This window comes from Nipponia nippon, unplaced genomic scaffold, assembly GCF_047370975.1.
Source record: "Nipponia nippon isolate SJK-2023a ecotype South Korea unplaced genomic scaffold, ASM4737097v1 scaffold_1, whole genome shotgun sequence".
NCBI lineage: Eukaryota > Metazoa > Chordata > Aves > Pelecaniformes > Threskiornithidae > Nipponia > Nipponia nippon.
The window spans coordinates 113,760,471-113,778,618 of record NW_028262290.1 but is presented as its reverse complement, the minus strand read 5'-3'; the positions used below and the strand labels follow the sequence as shown (position 1 = coordinate 113,778,618).

Below are 18,148 nucleotides of genomic sequence, written 5' to 3'. Positions count from 1 at the left end.
GCCATAGGATGGCTTGGAGAAGAAGGAGTTTGTTCATACCATCCCTGAGCCAAACTGGTCTCAAAACACTAAGTAAATTTTAGCCAAAAAAAATTGTTGAAGATGGCACTGATGAATTATCACACTGATTTCACAGAGGGTAAAGCAGATTGTGCCAAAGGTTTAAAATAAATGATTAAATCATTTGAATTCAACAAATTTTAGATCAAGCCACGGTGTCATGTTCTTTCCCATCTCAAAAATTAACTCAGTCCCATCAAAAGAGTGTCCTAACAATACTCTACTTTTGTTTCTTAACTACTGCCATCCTGGTCCTATCGACTGTATTCAGCTTATTTTCCAGCAGACATTGCCAATGAGAGAAAAACAAAACCATGAATACAATTAAAAAAGTACATCAAAATCTGAGTCTGTCGGTTCAGAATTCCTATTTTTGGATGAGATAACTGTATCTTCTATTACAAACTGAATACTGACCGATAGTAATTTTTCTTCTACTGATATGAATTAAAACTTCATTTGTTGTTTATTTAAAAGATATGCATTGACTTTTTTTATAAATATCATTTAATCACATTTTGATAGGCTAAATCTACAAATATATTATCCAAACAATAGTTACCTGTCATTGCATCTTTATTGCCTTCTCTGTCTGAAGTCTGCTTACTCGACCCTTACACTGGAGATTTTAGGCAGTGGCAAATGCTCCGATTTTGGGCTTGAGCCTGTTCTAAAAACTTTGAACAAAGCAGCCCTTGAGGCCATGTACTTCTTAGAGAGTTTAAAAAGCCCAATGGGCCTCCTAACTTACTCTGCAACAAGTCATATCCCATGAAGAAACTCACTTCTGTACAACACAAAACCAGGGCTAGATTAAAGAAAAGGGAAGAAAAAAAAGCAAGGTCCCCTGCTGCTCTGTCTGGCCAGAATCATGTCTTTTACTGCCCATATCCTCTAAAGAAACGATGCTCTCATGATATATTACCCTAATACATCACCAAGTGACAGTTTTCTCATGATACTGTATCCTCAAAGATGTGATGTATGCCAGAAGCAGCAACAGGAGATCTCGGCTGGGGGAGGGAAGGAGGAGGGCTTTTTATTTTCGTCCCAATTTTTAATCTACAAGCTGTTTTTTTAATGTTATTTTGTCAGGAAAATCCCTGTCAATCCCAGCTTCAACATCCAGAGGACTCCTAGAAGTTTTGCAGCAGTAGCACAGCTTTTAAACTGGAAAGCACCAAAAAAAACCCCTCTTCATTTAATTGAAGCAAGTTTTGAAATAGGACCAAAATGCTTGAGGAACAACAACCAAATAAAAATAGTAGCCCAAAAGAAAGCAACAAGAGTCTGTTTTCTATTATAAAATCATTTAGGCAAGAGGCCTCCAGACACTGCTGTTTTAATGAACTTGCAAGTAAACTGAGCGCTGACCCTGCATTTGTTTTCTTACGTGATCTTGCCTGTGCTACACAGTGGTATTAGAAAAAAAGAGGAGGTTATTCACAGCGGTCTGCAGAGAGAAGGGGCAGCCCCCAGCTTGTCAGTCTGTATAGAGAAGAGTGGGAAGAGACAAGGACCGAGAGCATTTCAGCCAGGACTCCTTGAAGGGGGCAAGAGCCTTCAGGGCCTTTTAATGCTGCCTTCAACTCACAGGGGCTTACTCCTTTTTGCTGCAACTGCTCCGCACTGGTAACATCTCGGAGGGGCAGCTGGAAATCCTACCTCATGGACAGCTCGTGGCAGCAGTCATCCTCAAGTGGGCTTCATCCAGTTGGTGCCAGCGAGAGAAGGCTCAAGGCCATGGGACAATTTAGTCACAAAAACTTATGCCACAATGTTTTATTTGACACATCTCATTTCTGTGTGTTTCTACTTCGCATCTACTCAAACTTCTGATGGATGCAAAGCTTCCATCAGATGCTAAGAAGGAAGGTGGAATAAGCTCTCCTTTGTTGTGACTAACTGCATTGACAAGTTTAGATTTTGCCTTTCAAAACTTCGGCCAACAGTGTAGCTACTAGGAGAAAAAGCATATTTTGACTTGTGAACTAAGCAAAAGCGATATGCAAGTCATTGAGAGGAAACTAAAAGCCAAAGCTGTCAAAGTCACTTTCACAGTCCTTGAGCTGACTCTGCCCATATTTTGTGGCCTGGCCCTTGCTGCTTTTGGGTGAGATGTAGCAGCCCTCACTCACAGCAGTGATCGCTTAGCCACATGACAATACCATTGCAGTCAATGAAACCACCCACGCGAGTTCAGAGGTTTGAGCCGAGCTCTTCAGTGCAGACACATGCACAATGCCCTATGTGCTGGGTAGACCCAGTTAATTAAACAGTTATTTTTAAATGTTGCTCTGGAAAGAAGTTTGCCATCCAAAATAAGAAACTAACCTTGCACAACCATTTTCTGCTCGAAAAATCCAGTGGTTAAAACATGTTTTTGCATAATCATAGCCCTGCAGGGACATTTCTCACTTCTGAAAAGCAAATTCCCTTCTTTCTGTTTTGCACATGTACAAACAAACAGATTCTGGTATTTCCAAAGCTTGTGAATCTCAACTATAATAATACATTGAATAGAAGCCATACAAGCAGATTTTTCCTCAGCCTGTGTTCCCTTCACTTCTTCCTTTCCCCTGCCTGACTTGCACTGCTGGAAGTAAAAAAAATACCTGTTTCTGACAAGTAAATGGAGCTGACATTAGAGCGAAACTATAAGGTGAATGGGGTATGTGCAAGCCATTTGTCATCTTGACAAAGTGATTTTCAGTCACCAGTGGGACACTTTAAAGACATCTGAACGGTTGGCCTTGACCACCAGCATTTCTTACGGCTTATAAAGGGACCCATGGGACCGAGAACACAACCTGCTTTTGGAAGTGACTCCTGCAGTGGTACCTCTTGATAGATGTAAAGGCAGTGTGATATATCAGGTGCCATTAAGATCTTTGCTAGCAGGTTATATTTACATAAGTATGGAGCGCAGATAGCATCTTGTTAACCCAATTAATGAGACTCAAATGTCAGGAAAGGGATTATGCCTGGCTGGAAGTCCACAGCGCTCTCGAGACAGCCAGAGATGATTTCATTGTGTGGGACAGCACTGTTCTCTTTGAAGAGCAAGAACTCAGGCAGCAATGCTACTACCCGGGCAGCTGGGGGAAACCACAGGGGAGTTGGAAGGATGGTCTGAAATCCAGAGGTTTTACACCTTTAGCATAAGAAGGACTCTTTATGATGAGCGACTCAAGTGTCATGTAAAAATGGCAGCCCGGGGCTGAACCGAAGAAAACTAAAGAGTACCTACCTGAGGTCTCAGAAACTTAATTTTTTATTAACTGTACCTTCCTCTGCAATAAGAGAAGGCTCTCATTGCTAAGTCACAGCCTGATCTGGGTTGGAAGAGGAATAACGTTTCATCCAGCCTGTCCACACTGCTGCGTTTTGCACGGGCAATTGAAATGCCCTTCTCTAGCCTAGAGAAGAGCAGGAAATGTCCTGACCAAGATGAGATCACTAATTTCTGCATCAATGACTCTTGATGTACTTTACAATAAACTGCTTTTCTCCCACAGCCTCCAACTACTAATCAGTATGACATAAGAGGATGTGCTGCTGTCAGCCAGGTCAGAGCAGTGAACCCTGAAGGGCACAGAATGAGGTGCTTGGCCCCAAAACAAAGAGAGGGGTTTAGGGTACAGCCTTATACTCAGCAACTCCTGTCAGCTCTCTGCTCAGCCTGTTGACTGTAAGAAATCCCTGTTCTGAGCTGCCTTCTCAATGGAGGAGACAAGACGGTTAGCATGGGCTGCTTGACCCAACAGCCCAACCTAAGCACTATCCAGTAGGTTAACCTAAATCTTTTGATGGTAACAGTACCTTATGGCCACAGTCACAAGTTTTCCACAAACACACAGTAGTAATATTGTCTCCAGAAGATGCTTAAAATCATTTCAGACCTCTGGTTCCAGAGTCATACATAGCTTTCCTGGAGTCACTTCACATTCACATTCTCTCAACTAAAGCTCTGTCTCACCAGTAGTTTTTGTGCTGTCTTGTATGTAAGAGGTAATGCCCAGTGAACAGGCTGGAGCTGCCTACCCATCTCTCCAGATGGATGCTTTCCAGCAAACCTCCCTTTTGTTGTAGGTAATTTGCTTTCTTTTTCCCTTTTTGGCTCCCACCTTTGTATGTTTCCACATGTGGACTGGTTTAATTATGCAAAGAAACCTGATGACATCAAAGATACTCACTTTATACTAAAATGATTACATATAGTTTTAGGCACTGAATATGTACCCTTCTTGTAACAACAAATACATAAAACCACTCCCATTTCTTACTACCATGGCCTAGATATTTTTTACATTTCCACTACAGATTGATTTTTGGGTCAAATAGTTTTTGCTTGAGGATTGGAAACCTTGCCAAGTTAAATCAGACATATACAAACATTTTTCCAGAAGCTATACAAATTGCACACTTCTATTTCCTCCCTGTTTTCATGTCAAACTCTGGTTCAGTATCAGTGTGCTATGCAGCATCCTAAGTTTCCACATAAGCAAGTTTCTCCAGAAATGCTTAATGTGTTTAGACCATAGACAAACTATGCCTCGAGCATACTTCTGTTAAAAAGGTTTCTTACACTACCGTACCATCAACATTTTAATGTATAATGATTTTAATTGTCCAGCATTTTTTATTCACTGCTTTTACAAACAACCCATCCACCAACCCTTGGTTTACAGACTAAAAAGCTTGCATGCTTTGCATTCTGCCTGCCAACATAATTTTTTTCATTTATTTTAATCAAAAGCATTTGCCAGATTGAGTCATCAATCCACCTAACGAAGTTAACTGGATTTGGGTAGGGGGAGCAAAGTGCTAAATATGAAAATGATCAGCTGTGCACTGCCATACACAGAAAAAAATATTCTCTGTCACAAGCAAATGATCAACAGTCTCCCTGTAGCAGGTGAGCCAGCTGCTCTTATCAGTATTTTGGATCCCACAGGCAATCCTTCAGCTAATAGCCTTATCTCAAACCCAGCCACCCTGCCCCGCTCCTTCCTACCCCAATGATTTCCAAGGGGCACAACTTGGAGGTGTTTCATTAACTGGCACAATTAGATCATAACCACTACGCAGCCTTAGCGCAGTCATTTATCAGCTCTTCCACCTCTCTCCCAAACCATGCCTCAACTGCACATCACCACCCAGACAGAAGAAACGAGGAGACAACCTCAGGATGATCAAGGTCTGTTATTCTTCAGACACTAATAAATCATAAGGGAAACCAGAAAAACAGATACAAACATATGACTCTGGCCATCAGAATACACTGCAATGGTTCCAAACCTTAGGGTAGATCCAATTCCCACTGAAGCTACTTAATATAATTGAATATAAAGATGTCAGGAACTGCTAAAAAAAAAAAAAAAAAAACAAAAAACAAACAACAAAACAAGAAAACAAAACCCAAAGCACACAACTTTTAGCCTATGAGCTGTCAGAAATCTGATTTTCCTGTCTAGGGTTCTAGGACACATCAGTTTGCACCCCACCAGGTGAGGAGGAATGTGGAGCTGCTGCTTCCATGCCTCAGGTGAGATCTTTAGCTACAAAAGAGGAGGTGAGCCACACTGTGTACCACGCTGTACGGAGAAAGAGGCAAACAAGGGAGCCTGGGGCTACGCTGAGCACCTTAACAGCCCGAAGCTGAGTGATACCTGGTTTCTGGTTTTCAGCGTGAAGTAGAAATGGCAGTCTTCAACTTCTCAAGTCTGGCACAGCTCTGGACATTGAAGTCAACACAGTGCTCATCACAGAGAAATCTAGAACTGAAATGGAAGTGTCTATGTGGTTGAGGAATTTGCACTAAATATCTGACGAGCAAGAAGTTTCAATGCTGCAGGTTGCAGCTTACACATACACAAGGCAGCGTCGCTACCACGCAACTGACTGCAGATGTCCTACATGAACTAGACCTGCTCTGGAGAAAAATGCAGTGTAACCATGTAAGCAGAGCTCTAAGGCAGAGTTAAAGACGACCTGATTCAATCTTCAATATCGAAGCTTTGCGAAAAGGTTTACTTAAAACAGGGACTCAGAAAAGCTGGGGCCTCAATTTGTCAGGGAAAAGTATTAGATCTTTTGCATCATTTTTCTAAATGACATTTTATCACACATCCATCCTTTGTGCTCACAATAACAAATAGATCTCCAACTCTAATGCTATTTAACAGTACTGCCTTTTACTCTAGCACTTTACAGCACAAACATATAATGCTTCCCTCTCTGAAAAATCTAAGATACAACACAGAAAATGAAAACTACAGCCAGGAGATTGATGTGTAGAATGGAGGAGGAAACAAGTAAAGAGGATGCAAATCATAGGTGATGCATGAAGACATGTTATTTTTTCAGCGTGGTAGTCCCAGTTTAACAGCTCATTTTGAACCACTATCTAGAGCAAGTGGATTCCAAGCATGGGAGGAAATGGGAAAAAAAAAGACGGGAAAAAAAAGGCGGGAAAAAAAAGGCGGGAAAAAGGTCTAATACATGAATGGGGAAAAAAAATGTGAAATACAGGTCTCAGAGAGCACACAAGGTCAGCTCCTGGGCATGACAAGAAGATATGGGGTCCATGCTGCATGCTGTACCCAGACCCAGAGCTCAGCACTTGACTCAGCTGGATGCAAAATGGTGCACAGAGCTCAATCTGACAAATGGTCAGACTAGGAAATTTTTAGCTGCAGTTTAATGCATAAGATGAAGAGGCCAAAAGGCCTCAGAGGAAGTAATTACAGCAGTTATTAGGTACGATACGAGCAAGTACCAGTACGATAGTCATTTTAGTAGTCGTATTACAGGTAAAAGCTTTTATACAATATTGTTTTGTCTTCACAATGGCCTTTTATTTGGCCATAAGCTCAATATAAAAAGGTTGCATTTTCATTTGATTTTTTGGTTGTTGCTTAATATTTTTCTTCCCTCAAAAATTTCTATTAAAACATGATGAGGAAATAAAACCAGATATTTGGTGGGGAAAAATATCTATTTTTATATAGCAGCACAAAGCAGAACAGCAGAAGTACTGACACCGTGAACCATTCACTTACAGGACCATAATTCTTAAAAAGACCATTAACAACTCAATGGAAGAAACTTGAAAGCTAATAAAAACTATATACAGGTAACTGTATGCTTTTAAAATGCCATTTTGATATTGGACCAGCTCTTTAATAATGTTTTTCTTATTGGCAATAAAAAAGTGCCTTAACTTAGACTGATCCGTTTTGCACTTATTGTAGACACATTCCAAAGACATTTGCAACTTATATTACATTTTTCCATTTAGTTTATGGCATTTTTGTGCCCTTCATATTCTTCCACATATTATATATACATTTTAAATATGTTCTTTTGTATTTGAGTTCTCTGATCCTTTAATTATGCCAAAGAGAATCTCATTTCCATACTTGATGGATTTGATCTTCATCATCATTACAGTGACATATCACCAGCTCTCTTCCAGGAGGGTTTTGCCAAGACCTATAATCAGTTCAGCTTTGTTTGTGTGCATGTTTGCTCAATGCAGCTGACTCTATGTTAGAAATGTGTAAGTAGTGAACTCTTCACTATCTCATGTGGTCTGAGAACAACATGAAATAGCTTCTTCAAGCCTGCAGATTTCCAGAAAGCCTTCATCATAAGCTGTCACATATGACTGTGCATCACGTCTCCAAACTAAATGTCACAATAAAGCACAGCGAACTGGAGGCAAACATATCTGTGTAGCGATGTACCACACTCTGAGGCAGCTCTGGGATGTGAAGCAAAGTGCAGAAAGTGGATTTCAAAAGGTCCACAGATGGCACAGACACAACACCCAGCTATACAATCCATACTCATTTCTCAGAGGAGAAAATTAGATGAGATGTTGCACATGGTCCTACTTGGCCAGGGTGGCCATATCTGTATATGGGACTAAACTGACTGGAATATTACCTCAACACTGCTGTTGGAAACTTAGAGAATCAAGCTAGAGTAGCCATCTTCTACCATAGATAGTTTGTGTTTCATTCTCAGGTCAAAGTCTTGTCTTACAGGTGTTGCATGAATTAAGAACAAGTACAACCGAACCTACCTGAATCCTCCTTCAGGAGAGCCTACCAAAGCAATCACCTCCACAAGAGGTAATTAATCAGCTCTGGGCTCTTGATTCAATTAACTTCTCACTTGCAAAACCATCTTCATGTATATTTATATATGTATATGTGTGTGTATATATATGTAGATATATGTGTATATATATACACACACATACATGTTTTTTGGTCTCCACAACAAAGCACATATGGGACACCCAGCTACACCAGACATGGAGTTATGACTGGTTTTTGTTTTCAGAGTTTGTTTTTGGGGTGTAGAGTGTTGTTTTTTTCATTTAAGAGATGGCATATACATCTGTATCTTTTTTAAATTGGATAAAAACTAATAAAGCTTTCCTCATGTTGGAGCATGTTTGTGTTCCAGGAACCCTTCATACACCAATCAAAACAACATTTTCTTTTGCAGTAATACGGGGGTGAAAACTACCAGTACACTACTGTATCATAGGCTTTTTTGTCTCTTTCTTTGTTATTTTTGTGGGTGAAGAGAAAGCTGATTATATTATACAGTAATAAAGACCAAGAATATTTAAATTGAAAGAAGATGCAGTCTTGGTAGATTCTGTAGTTGATGTATATAAACTATTGAAATTAAATTAAATAAAATAGGTATGAAAGAATTGATTGATGATTTTTTTTTTTTTAATATGCACTACTCCACTAAAAGTCATCTGAGCTGCATTATACCTTGACGCAACAACAATTGAATCCTGATGTACTAAAACACTGCCATCTTCACTGAACATGTGTCAAACACTTGCTCTCAGGCTAGCTATGCGCTTTCAACTTGTGTATTGTGCCACAGAAAGCAACTATGCTATAGGTAAAGAACCCCAGCAAATCTAGTAGCTTTCTTGCTTTAACCTGCAATGAGAATATTTTTTTTTTCTTTGGGAGGGTGGGTGCAGGGAGGACCAAGGGTAGCGGTTATTTCTTCCATTTTTTTGGTTTGCTTGCACTCAGTTTCACTACTCTGTTGATTCAACCTAGGTAGAACACTAGGTCTTAAAACGATGAATTTAACATAATTTTTTATGAGCAAAGGTCAAATTCGACATTGCACATTTGGATTTAAAAGCGGAAATTTAAACTACAGAATGATGTTTCATGCCGAATAAAACTTACGCCAAGCAAAGCTCTGATGTCTAGTTTCCTGAGCTCCCGTCTCCAAACTTTTCTCAGGTTTCCAACACTTGGTTACACTTTCTGGCTCACATTTATTTCCTTCTGTTCTGGATTTAGGTGATAAAAGGTTGAGACATATGATTACCACTCCTCAGGTGCAGTTGGCAAGTTTGAGGCGCAGGCATGAGGGAAGTGGGGAGGAAAAAGGTGGGGGAAATGGCACTGGTTTAGATGTGGTTTGTCAAGATCACTACTGGCTTTTATCAGCTGTTTCTTGACACAGCTCACTTTGTTCTAAAGTATTTTGGAAAAATAAAAAAAATAATAAAAGACCTTTTCTCCCCACAAAGAACACACTGAAAATAAAACCCTTCATTCTCTTGGGGGGGAAGAAAAAAAAAAAAAAAAAAGCTCTTGCAATGTGAAGGGCCCCATTAGCTGAGGTATACTTATCTGTTTCCTTGCAGTACCTGGCTTCTCACCTAACCCTTTCAGCTGGCATTTTTGGACCATTCATTTTAAAACTACATCCACCACTGGCCAATGGATAGGTTATTCTTGGATCTCTGCTTGCTTCTGGCAAGGTGTTCAGGGTCCATGCAGATGATGATAAATGAGCATGAAATGACATGGCTCTCCTCACCACCACTGGCACCACCGCCTGTCATCGTTGTCACTGCCGAGCTCATCTCACCTTCAAAAAACTCAGCACTCAGAAGTTTAATTCAGGCTAAGTTAATTCTGTGGGGTTTTTACATTCTCGTCCTATAATTATGCACAGGTTCTCATTTCACCTATTTCCGATGGACTGTAGCATTTTTATGTCTTTTCCACGCGTATGTTGAAATATATACTTCTTGAAAGCAAATGCCATAATATCAGGTGTGAGCCTACTTCTATTTTGAGTTTTAGATACCTTCCAGCCAAAAAGCTGTACCAACAAAAACTCTTGCTACTCTTGATCATTTACCGTACTTGTACCAGAGTTGAACTTAAATATTCCATGCCTATTTTATATGCTGACACCCATATAAAAGAAATCTAACCAAAAGTTCTCCCAATATTCTGTTAATAGCATTTTCCCCCTAACATTTCAAAATCCTACAAAAAGTCCAAAACTTACCAAAACATGGTAAGTTTTCCCATTTACAAAGTTTTGTTTCTACTAACATTAGGATTAGAACATATTCACCCATGCCTCCACTACCCTCAGCCTAAAACTTTCACATCTGAAATATAAAGATCTGAATCTGTCATACATGACGTGTTTGGGTTCCTCAAACCGCACAAGGTCTGTGAAATGCTCCTATGGATTGAAATAAACTCATTTTTCCACAGATGTGGGAGAATATTTTTAGAAGACAATTTTTGCATTAGGTAGTACAGTTATAATTGCTTGTGGTCTTAAAGTGTTTAATAACTGGAATAAAAGAATCCATTTCTCAAACTGAATCAATATAATTCCGTTATGAATACCATCAAGATTATACATTTTTACCTATAATCATCATTGCCAATTCAGACGAGTTCTTTAAAGCCCAAACTTTTTACTTTCAACTTCATAACCCACAGTTTCACTACTCTGATTTTCAAGAACCAGCAGGACATGAGATTTTCTTACTATTGACCACTAAGCATAAAATAATTTCACAATCATATGTTCTCTAACTTTTTTTTTGTACTGTCAAGGGACACATTATTTTCTGAAATAATAGTTTCCCTTTTTTTGACAACCATATTTTTTCTTCACAGAGTTGGTTGACTTAGTCCTTATTATCGACCATCACATCCAGCATTTCCTTTCAGATGTTCACCTTCCTCTGATACAGAGCCTGCTGCAGCTCAGAGCATTCTTCTCATCAGAGAAGTTTTTAGCTATAAACACGGTTGCAATGGGACGCTCAGCCATGGCACTTCACAAATAGGCTGTCCTGCACTTTTTACATGACCTCGCTTCAAGAAAAACAATTTTCCAGTGCAACTTCTAATGTTTTAACTGTTAGCTCTACATACTAAGGATGCCAGTGCTTTCTCCAGTTTCTGTATTTAACAGCATATAAGGTGAATGCACAAGAAAGCACATACTTTCAGTTGCCTTCAGCCTGCTTTGTGCTATTCCAGTACCTCAAACCCTATGGAAAGCCAGATGGTGCGGTAGCTTTCCAGAGATAGCATATCTCCTCGGAGATGTGGAACCACGGACATTCGAAGTGGAAGTGGGCAGAAGACCAAAGCACGCTAGCTCCAACAGCATTTTGCAGATAGCAACAGCAAATCATAAATCACAGTTCTCAAAACCTCTGGATCACGAAGTCAGCTTTAATTTGCCTTTGCCCGTCCATGCCTCAGAACAAGCTCAGGAGAGCAGACATACCAAAAACCTGGCATCTGTGCAGCCTGCCCGTTGTCAGAGAGACAAAAAAGAAAATGAGTGTGTTCATACTGTGACTATACCACCCACAGCCACTTGTAAAATGAAAGTGCACGAAGTGAGAAGGGATGGCTTTGTAGTCAAACCATTAGACCAGGAGTTATGAGACCTGAGCTTTCATCACAGTCCTACAAGAAATTCCTTGTGGATAAACCACAGTCTTTCTTTGACTTTGATGTGTTTTTCTCTAAAAAAAAAAAAAAAATTAAAAAAAATGGCCACTTCTTGCAGTCAGCTGTAATTAATGACCAGTCCTTTGGAGATCAAATTCATCCATGTTTATTAAGCGCTTAGAGATGATTAGTTGGACAGCAATATACCACTGCTGAAGTGTTGTAATTGTAAAAGCTCACATTGAAACTATTGTCTTACAGATGTTAAAAATGACCATTTTTATGGGCATTATTAAGACCATAGAGAGATATAAATTACAAATTAGGGAACTCTAGATTTTAGCCATAATGGCTTGTTCAGCTGGTAGTTCTTGCATACACATCTACCAGTGTACGTTTACACACACACACTCTTAGTCTTACGTGTTTCCTTATATTAACGGCAAGCATCAGTGTTGTTCCATGCACTCCCCCACATTTCATTTTGATAAGTAGGGAAGTCCAAAACAGAGTTATCTCATGGTGGGTGCCATGCCTTTTTATTAGAAAAGCATTACCTATACTTTAGAAATGAATTATTTACTATGTACTATATACAAAATCTCCAGCACATGTCCCCCAGTCTGAATTCCCATGTCACCACGACTTCTCTTTCCACACGTTACAGCAGATGCTTAAGAATGAACTCATCTTGCTTGGTAGCTAGACTTGGCTGCCTCCAGGAGATCCCCACCAATGTCCCTTATATATTTAAGAATCAGGGTTCTGTGTTACCAGTTAACTCTAAAACAGGAGCTGCAGGCTTTCTTAAAGCAGCACCCCCAGAAGCCAGTGTCTGCTCTGCCTACCTTGTTCCCATTCATGTTCCCATCATGAAAATCAGTCCACCCAGTCTCTGCTAATCAATGAGAAAAGACAACTTTTGGTTTTGGCCTTCCTACCAACACTTCTCAGTGGCGTATAACGAATCGCATTCCTAATTGCTCTTTGCAGTCTTTGTTGCGTTACTGCAACTTGCCTATGAATTTCCAGTTTTCACCACATTTGCTCTTAGAGTACTACCCCTTGCTTTGCCCTCCCAACTAATTTAGCCTGTTAAGAGAAAGCTGGAGACTGCTTTGCTTACGCTGCCTGCCTCTTTCTCCCTTGCTAGGATGCATCCCCATGCTCTGCAGGACACAACCTGCAGAGTCAGTTCTGTCCAACATTGGATGATTTGGTTCCAGCATTTCAGTTTTGTCTCCTCTCATTTGTTAGACGGGAAAGTCCTGGAAGGGCGTTATTTAGATATTCCTCTTCTTCCCAGAGCCATTCAGATTTCAGTAACTTGTGCAGTTATTTATGGCAGCTTGCAGTCATGGAAATGTATCGCCACTAGGGTAGACCTGCCATAATCCAATCCAATATTTCAGTTACTCGCTTTACTGCTTTTTTTAACACAAGTGCCCTCTGTTGAATTTTCTGTCCTCTCCTGGACAGCAATTGCTTCCTTCCTGGAACAGCTGATTAAGCTCTCTTCTTAGTTGCTCTCTTCTTATGATATGAACATCCATCAGGTTTGCCCTTGAAGAGTATGGTCAGTCTTCCAGAGAAAGTTCCTCACTGAATCACTATTAAACAATCAATATTTCTAGTTGGGTGTAAGGAAACCTGGTTCTCTCTTCCCTCCTGGTCACAAATCACCACATCGCTTCTTTCATTTCTGCTCTCCCCAGACCTCTTAAAATTTCCCTTGTGGCAGGCCTGAACAAAGATTTCAGCAACCAGCTGTCCAATAAGTCATTGCTTTGGATGCTGCACAGCGTTAAAGTCAGTATCTCCAGACTGGTTTCCTTGTCCTCTACCAGGTCTCCAAGCTACCAACTCAAGAAACAGAGATCGCATTTATCCTTTGGCAGAAATAAAACAGAGCGTGCCCGGTGCAGGTAACTGCAGTAACTCACTAAGCATCCATATTCTTAATAAAACATAGTGTCCTCCTTGCACAGAAGGCAGCCAAATGCCCTCAGTTGCCGTTTCACTAAAGTATGCCCTACAAACCACATAGATTTAGAATTCTTACATCCAATGTTTTTTGCAGTTCTTCACGTTCACGCACTAAAAGGGTGCTCATTGATTTAATAAAGCCAAGGTCTAGAGAGATCTATAAATACAAGTACTTTACCCTGATGCATTATTGCCCTGATGCCCAAGACTGAACTTCTGCTCCTTCACAGATAAATTGCTTCCTCGCTGGTTAACACCAGCTTCCATTAGCAAGAGTGGTGGCAGACATATTTGGGAAGGTGATCCATGATAAAACACAGCTTCATCTCTTTTTTTGTTTTCCCTTTGATTTCTTTTCTCACCACATCCCATGCTCCTCCTTTCTCCATCCTCCCCTACTCAGAAGAATCAATAACTTATTATTTATCACTATTAGCTAAAAAGTTATCACTAAGTCTTACTTAAAATCTGTTGAACTCAGTGCAGCGATATACATCAACTTCAGGGGGCTCAAGATCAGGTTCCTACAGTTGCCAAAATTGCCTTCTAAAAGGCCGTCTGAAACAATTCTTTAAGTCTTTTATAGACTTGTAATAATGCTGGCTTATGCTAATAATATTAATAGCAGTAACAGAAGAGGGGGAGAGGGTGTCTTGATATTTCATTCCTAAAGCAGAGCACAATCTGTACATTCAGCTACTCTATAACTTCCAAAATGTAAAACGTAGTGCTTTCTGGTCTATACTTTTCTTTGCATTCAACAGCAAATTAAGGTTTATGGCTTTCTTTTAAATATATTGTAGGAAGTTTTATTTAGAACAACTGTTTTTCAATATCGCCTAAGCCTGGGCTTGTCCAGCTGAATTGCTCCCAAAAACGCTTAAGTCTGAAGCAGAGTTACAAGGAAAAGGAATGTTTCTCCTCAAAATGTGTATCAGCTAGTGACATTATTAACCACTGAATTCCCAGCGCAGCAGGCGGTGTCATCCTTGGAACGAAGCGCTTTGATGAAAGCATCGCTTGTGCTTTCGCTGTCGTCTTACTACGGCGCGGAGGGTCACGTTGCAGCCTTCACCTTGTACCCTTGCGCAGCTCCTCGGCCACCAGCGTGTGGAACCGCGCACGCGGGACCGCGAAGCAGCAGCGTTTCAAACCTTACCTTTCGCTCTCTTTGCTAAGCTACGCGCAAAGACTCGTGTGTGCACCCCTGACTTTGCGAACACAGTTCTCCCTCCAGATTCACATGGTAAATGCGGTTTCACAATGTCATGTTAAAGTCACGTACAACTTTGTGCCCGGGAGTTTTAAAGTCAAAGAAATGATTGCCAGATCATGGATTGGATTACTTTCCATTAGCTCAGCTCTGAGATAACCTTGTGTTACATAAAGGCGACAGAGGCACCCAAGATTTGCTTATGTGAAATATTCCCCTCTATGTGCAGTTACTTTTAGTACAGGCCTGAATGTTCTTACTATCTGAAATCCAAACTTACCAGGCAAACACACATTATACAAGGGTTGTCTGTGATAAATGGTATCTGCAGAATTTCTCCTTCATTTTCACATTTTGCAACAGATCCTGAAATAGAAATAAAAATTTTACAACACTGACATATTTCAATTCCCCCAGCTGGTTTTGGAAACTGTCCTCGTCGCACTCACGTTTAACCCCTGCTCAATTCCTAGCCTTTGATTTTAAATCTTGCCTTAATTTGCCCACTTTAGGCAAGCAAGGATGTTCAGCAGTTTTATAAGATTCCAGAGGGAACTGGGAAATGACTGGCCTTTTATTGCCACACAAACCTAGACTTTCTTTGTGCCCCAGTTATAGCAAAGAAGGACGCTTTTTCTCTTCTCAGATGACGTGTGGAGAATAATGAGTACTCCATGCAAAGCAGGGTACTTCTATAACGATAGATCCAGAGCTCACTGAAATCAGCAGAAAGCTGTCCGTTACACTCCGAGGACTTGGACCTGGAGGAGTACAGCACGAGCCCTAAACCAAGCATCCTTTCAATGCGCGACAGCCAATTGGCACATGAGTCAAAATTAGCAGGCTGACTGTCAAACGGAATCGAATTAGGAATCCCTTTACGGCCCTAGCGCTGATTAGCCGGTATTGTGTCATGTTGGAATCACTTCTCGAAATCTAATGGCTCCTCGCTTGCGCTAGAAATTGATTCAGCGTTTCCCTCCATGCCCCAGATATCAGGAAAATACAACCCTCGAGGGGAAGCGGGGGAAAAGGAAAATATAAAGGGGGGGAGGGGAGCATAGTTCCCGTGTTCACCTGCCCCAAACCATGCGGTTACACCTACGGCTGCCCGCCCTTCCCGCGCTCTGCGAAACGCCGGGCACCCCCGCGCCCGACGGCGGGTGCGGGCGCAGGTGGGCACCGCGCAGCCTGCGCGCCCGCGGCCGCTCCGCCCCGCGCCCCCCGCCCGCGGCCCCGTACCTGTGAGCAGGGAGGAGGCCGGCGCCCCGGGGAGGCAGAGGGCGCCCAGGAGGACGGCGGCGGCGGCCGGGACGAGGCGCGGTGCCGCCGGCCAGCCCCCGCCGAGCCGGGGCATCGTCCCGGGGGTGCCGCTGCCCGCCGGCTGCGGGGCAGCCTCCGGGACGCGCCGTCGGGTGGCGGAGCCCGGCCGCCCCCCCCAGCACCGACCCCCGGCGCCGGTGCAGCGGCGGGGGGGTGGGGAGCGGGACGGGAGACAGCGGCCCGCCGGGGAGTCCCACCCCACGGCGGCACCGGGGGAGGGGACTGTGGGTGCGGGGAAAGCAGCTGTCAGCGCCTGCCCCTCGGCCCCGCACCCCCTCTTTCCATCACCCCCCTCCCCTGCCCGCATCCCTTCTTATACCTTCCTCTCCCCATAGTCCCTCCTCCGGCACCCCCCGGCCCCCATGCCTCCCTCCCCCCCGGCGCACACACGCACAGACAGGCTGCCAGCCCCAGACCCCGTTTCCCTGCCGGGAGATGCCCGGCCACTCCCTCCCCCGGCCCCGCCGAGCACCGCCCGGGCCGGCCGCGGCGTCGGGGGGCTGCGCCCGCGGCCGCTCGGCGGGTGGGGCGGGGGGAGAGGGCGAGGACCGAGGAGGAGAGGAGGAAAGAAGAAGAGGAGGAAAAGGTAAAAGGGGAGCAGGAGGGGAGGAAACGTGGATCCTCGGACAGGTCCGGTGCGGCGCGAACCCCGGTACCTGGGCAAGCGCGGCGGCGGCGCCGGCTGCCTCCGGCGGCCCCGGCCCCGGCCCCGCAGCCCGGCGGCTTGTGGCAGCGCCCTTGGCGCTGGCGGGCGGGTTTTGCCGGCCGTCAGCGAGCGGGAAGAGCGGGAGGGAGCGCGGGGGGACGGGGGCTGCCCGCGGGGCTCCGCTCCCCGGCTGCCCGCCCGGCCGGGGCTGCCGAGATCCCCCCCTCTCTCCGTGCTGCCCCCTCGCTCGCAGCAGCCGCAGCGCAAACTCCCGCAGCCGGAGCCGGCCGCTTCCCGGGGCCGCTGCCCCCCGAAGGGGCTCTCGCCGGCCCTCCCCGCTGCCTCGCCCATGGGGGCAGCCCGGGGCTCGGCGGGGTTTGGGGTCTCCCGCCTCCCCGCCCCGGGGGCTGGGCGGCAGCAGGGTGACGGCTGCCGGGGTCTCCCTCCCCGAGCCTGACCTGCAGCGTGGGTCCCTCGGTCCATCGCTCCCCGGCGGGCTGTAGCCTGTGCAGCTCCTCTTTAACACTTTCCGTTTGCAGGTCCACGCTTTGCTGTCCCTAGGTATAAACACGGGCAATATTAGCTATAGGCATCACCGGCACCGAGCTTTTGCACACACACGTATGGTCTGGACGGGATGACACTGGTGGTGGATGGCAGGAGGTTCTTCAGTGACAGATCTTCCCCAGCCTGTTTTACAAATCGTTTTCCTTCAAACTGTGATGTTTCATTTGGGGAAATGAACGCGCTCTGAAATAAAGTAGCCTGACGACAAGCTGAAAAATGTTTTCAGCTTTATACACGTTCTTATTTTCTTTCTTTGGAGGGTGGGCGTGAGTTGCTATTTCAAAAAAGCGTACAGTAATGGCAAATCAGGTGCATGGCAGGCTGGTACATACAAGACTACTTTAAACAAGCTTCACTTCCCAGTAAGATGCAAGACAGTTAGATCTGCATGTTCATTTTAAGAATAAAACCCAAAAGCCAAGACCTCTGAAAGCCTACATCTTTGTTCTAAAAAGTGAGATATGTACACCTCATTTCCAACACAATTTGTCACCTACCTTTAGGGTAGGAAGCAAAAGTCCTAAAACAGCTAAAATTCCAGCTATGATAGGGACTATGGAAGACTGA

General features: G+C 43.6%; 1 protein-coding gene across 3 annotated transcripts in view; it reads right to left on the bottom strand.

Annotated features, from left to right (window-relative positions):
- The window catches only part of BMPER (BMP binding endothelial regulator), a 158,596-nt gene extending 141,004 nt beyond the window's left edge, over positions 1–17,592 (bottom strand). For 2 of the 3 annotated variants that reach the window (XM_087767634.1, XM_087767645.1), the window contains exons 1-2: positions 16,288–16,435; positions 15,326–15,411 (exon numbers count right to left, since the gene is read on the bottom strand). In XM_087767634.1, the coding sequence (XP_087623760.1) occupies positions 15,326–15,411; positions 16,288–16,402 (201 nt within the window). In that variant the 5' untranslated portion in view covers positions 16,403–16,435. Of the gene's footprint in view, positions 1–15,325; positions 15,412–16,287; positions 16,436–17,472 lie in introns of those variants that run through there. The other variant, XM_087767642.1, reaches the window with a different exon arrangement.
- Positions 17,593–18,148: the final 556 nt, after the last annotated feature.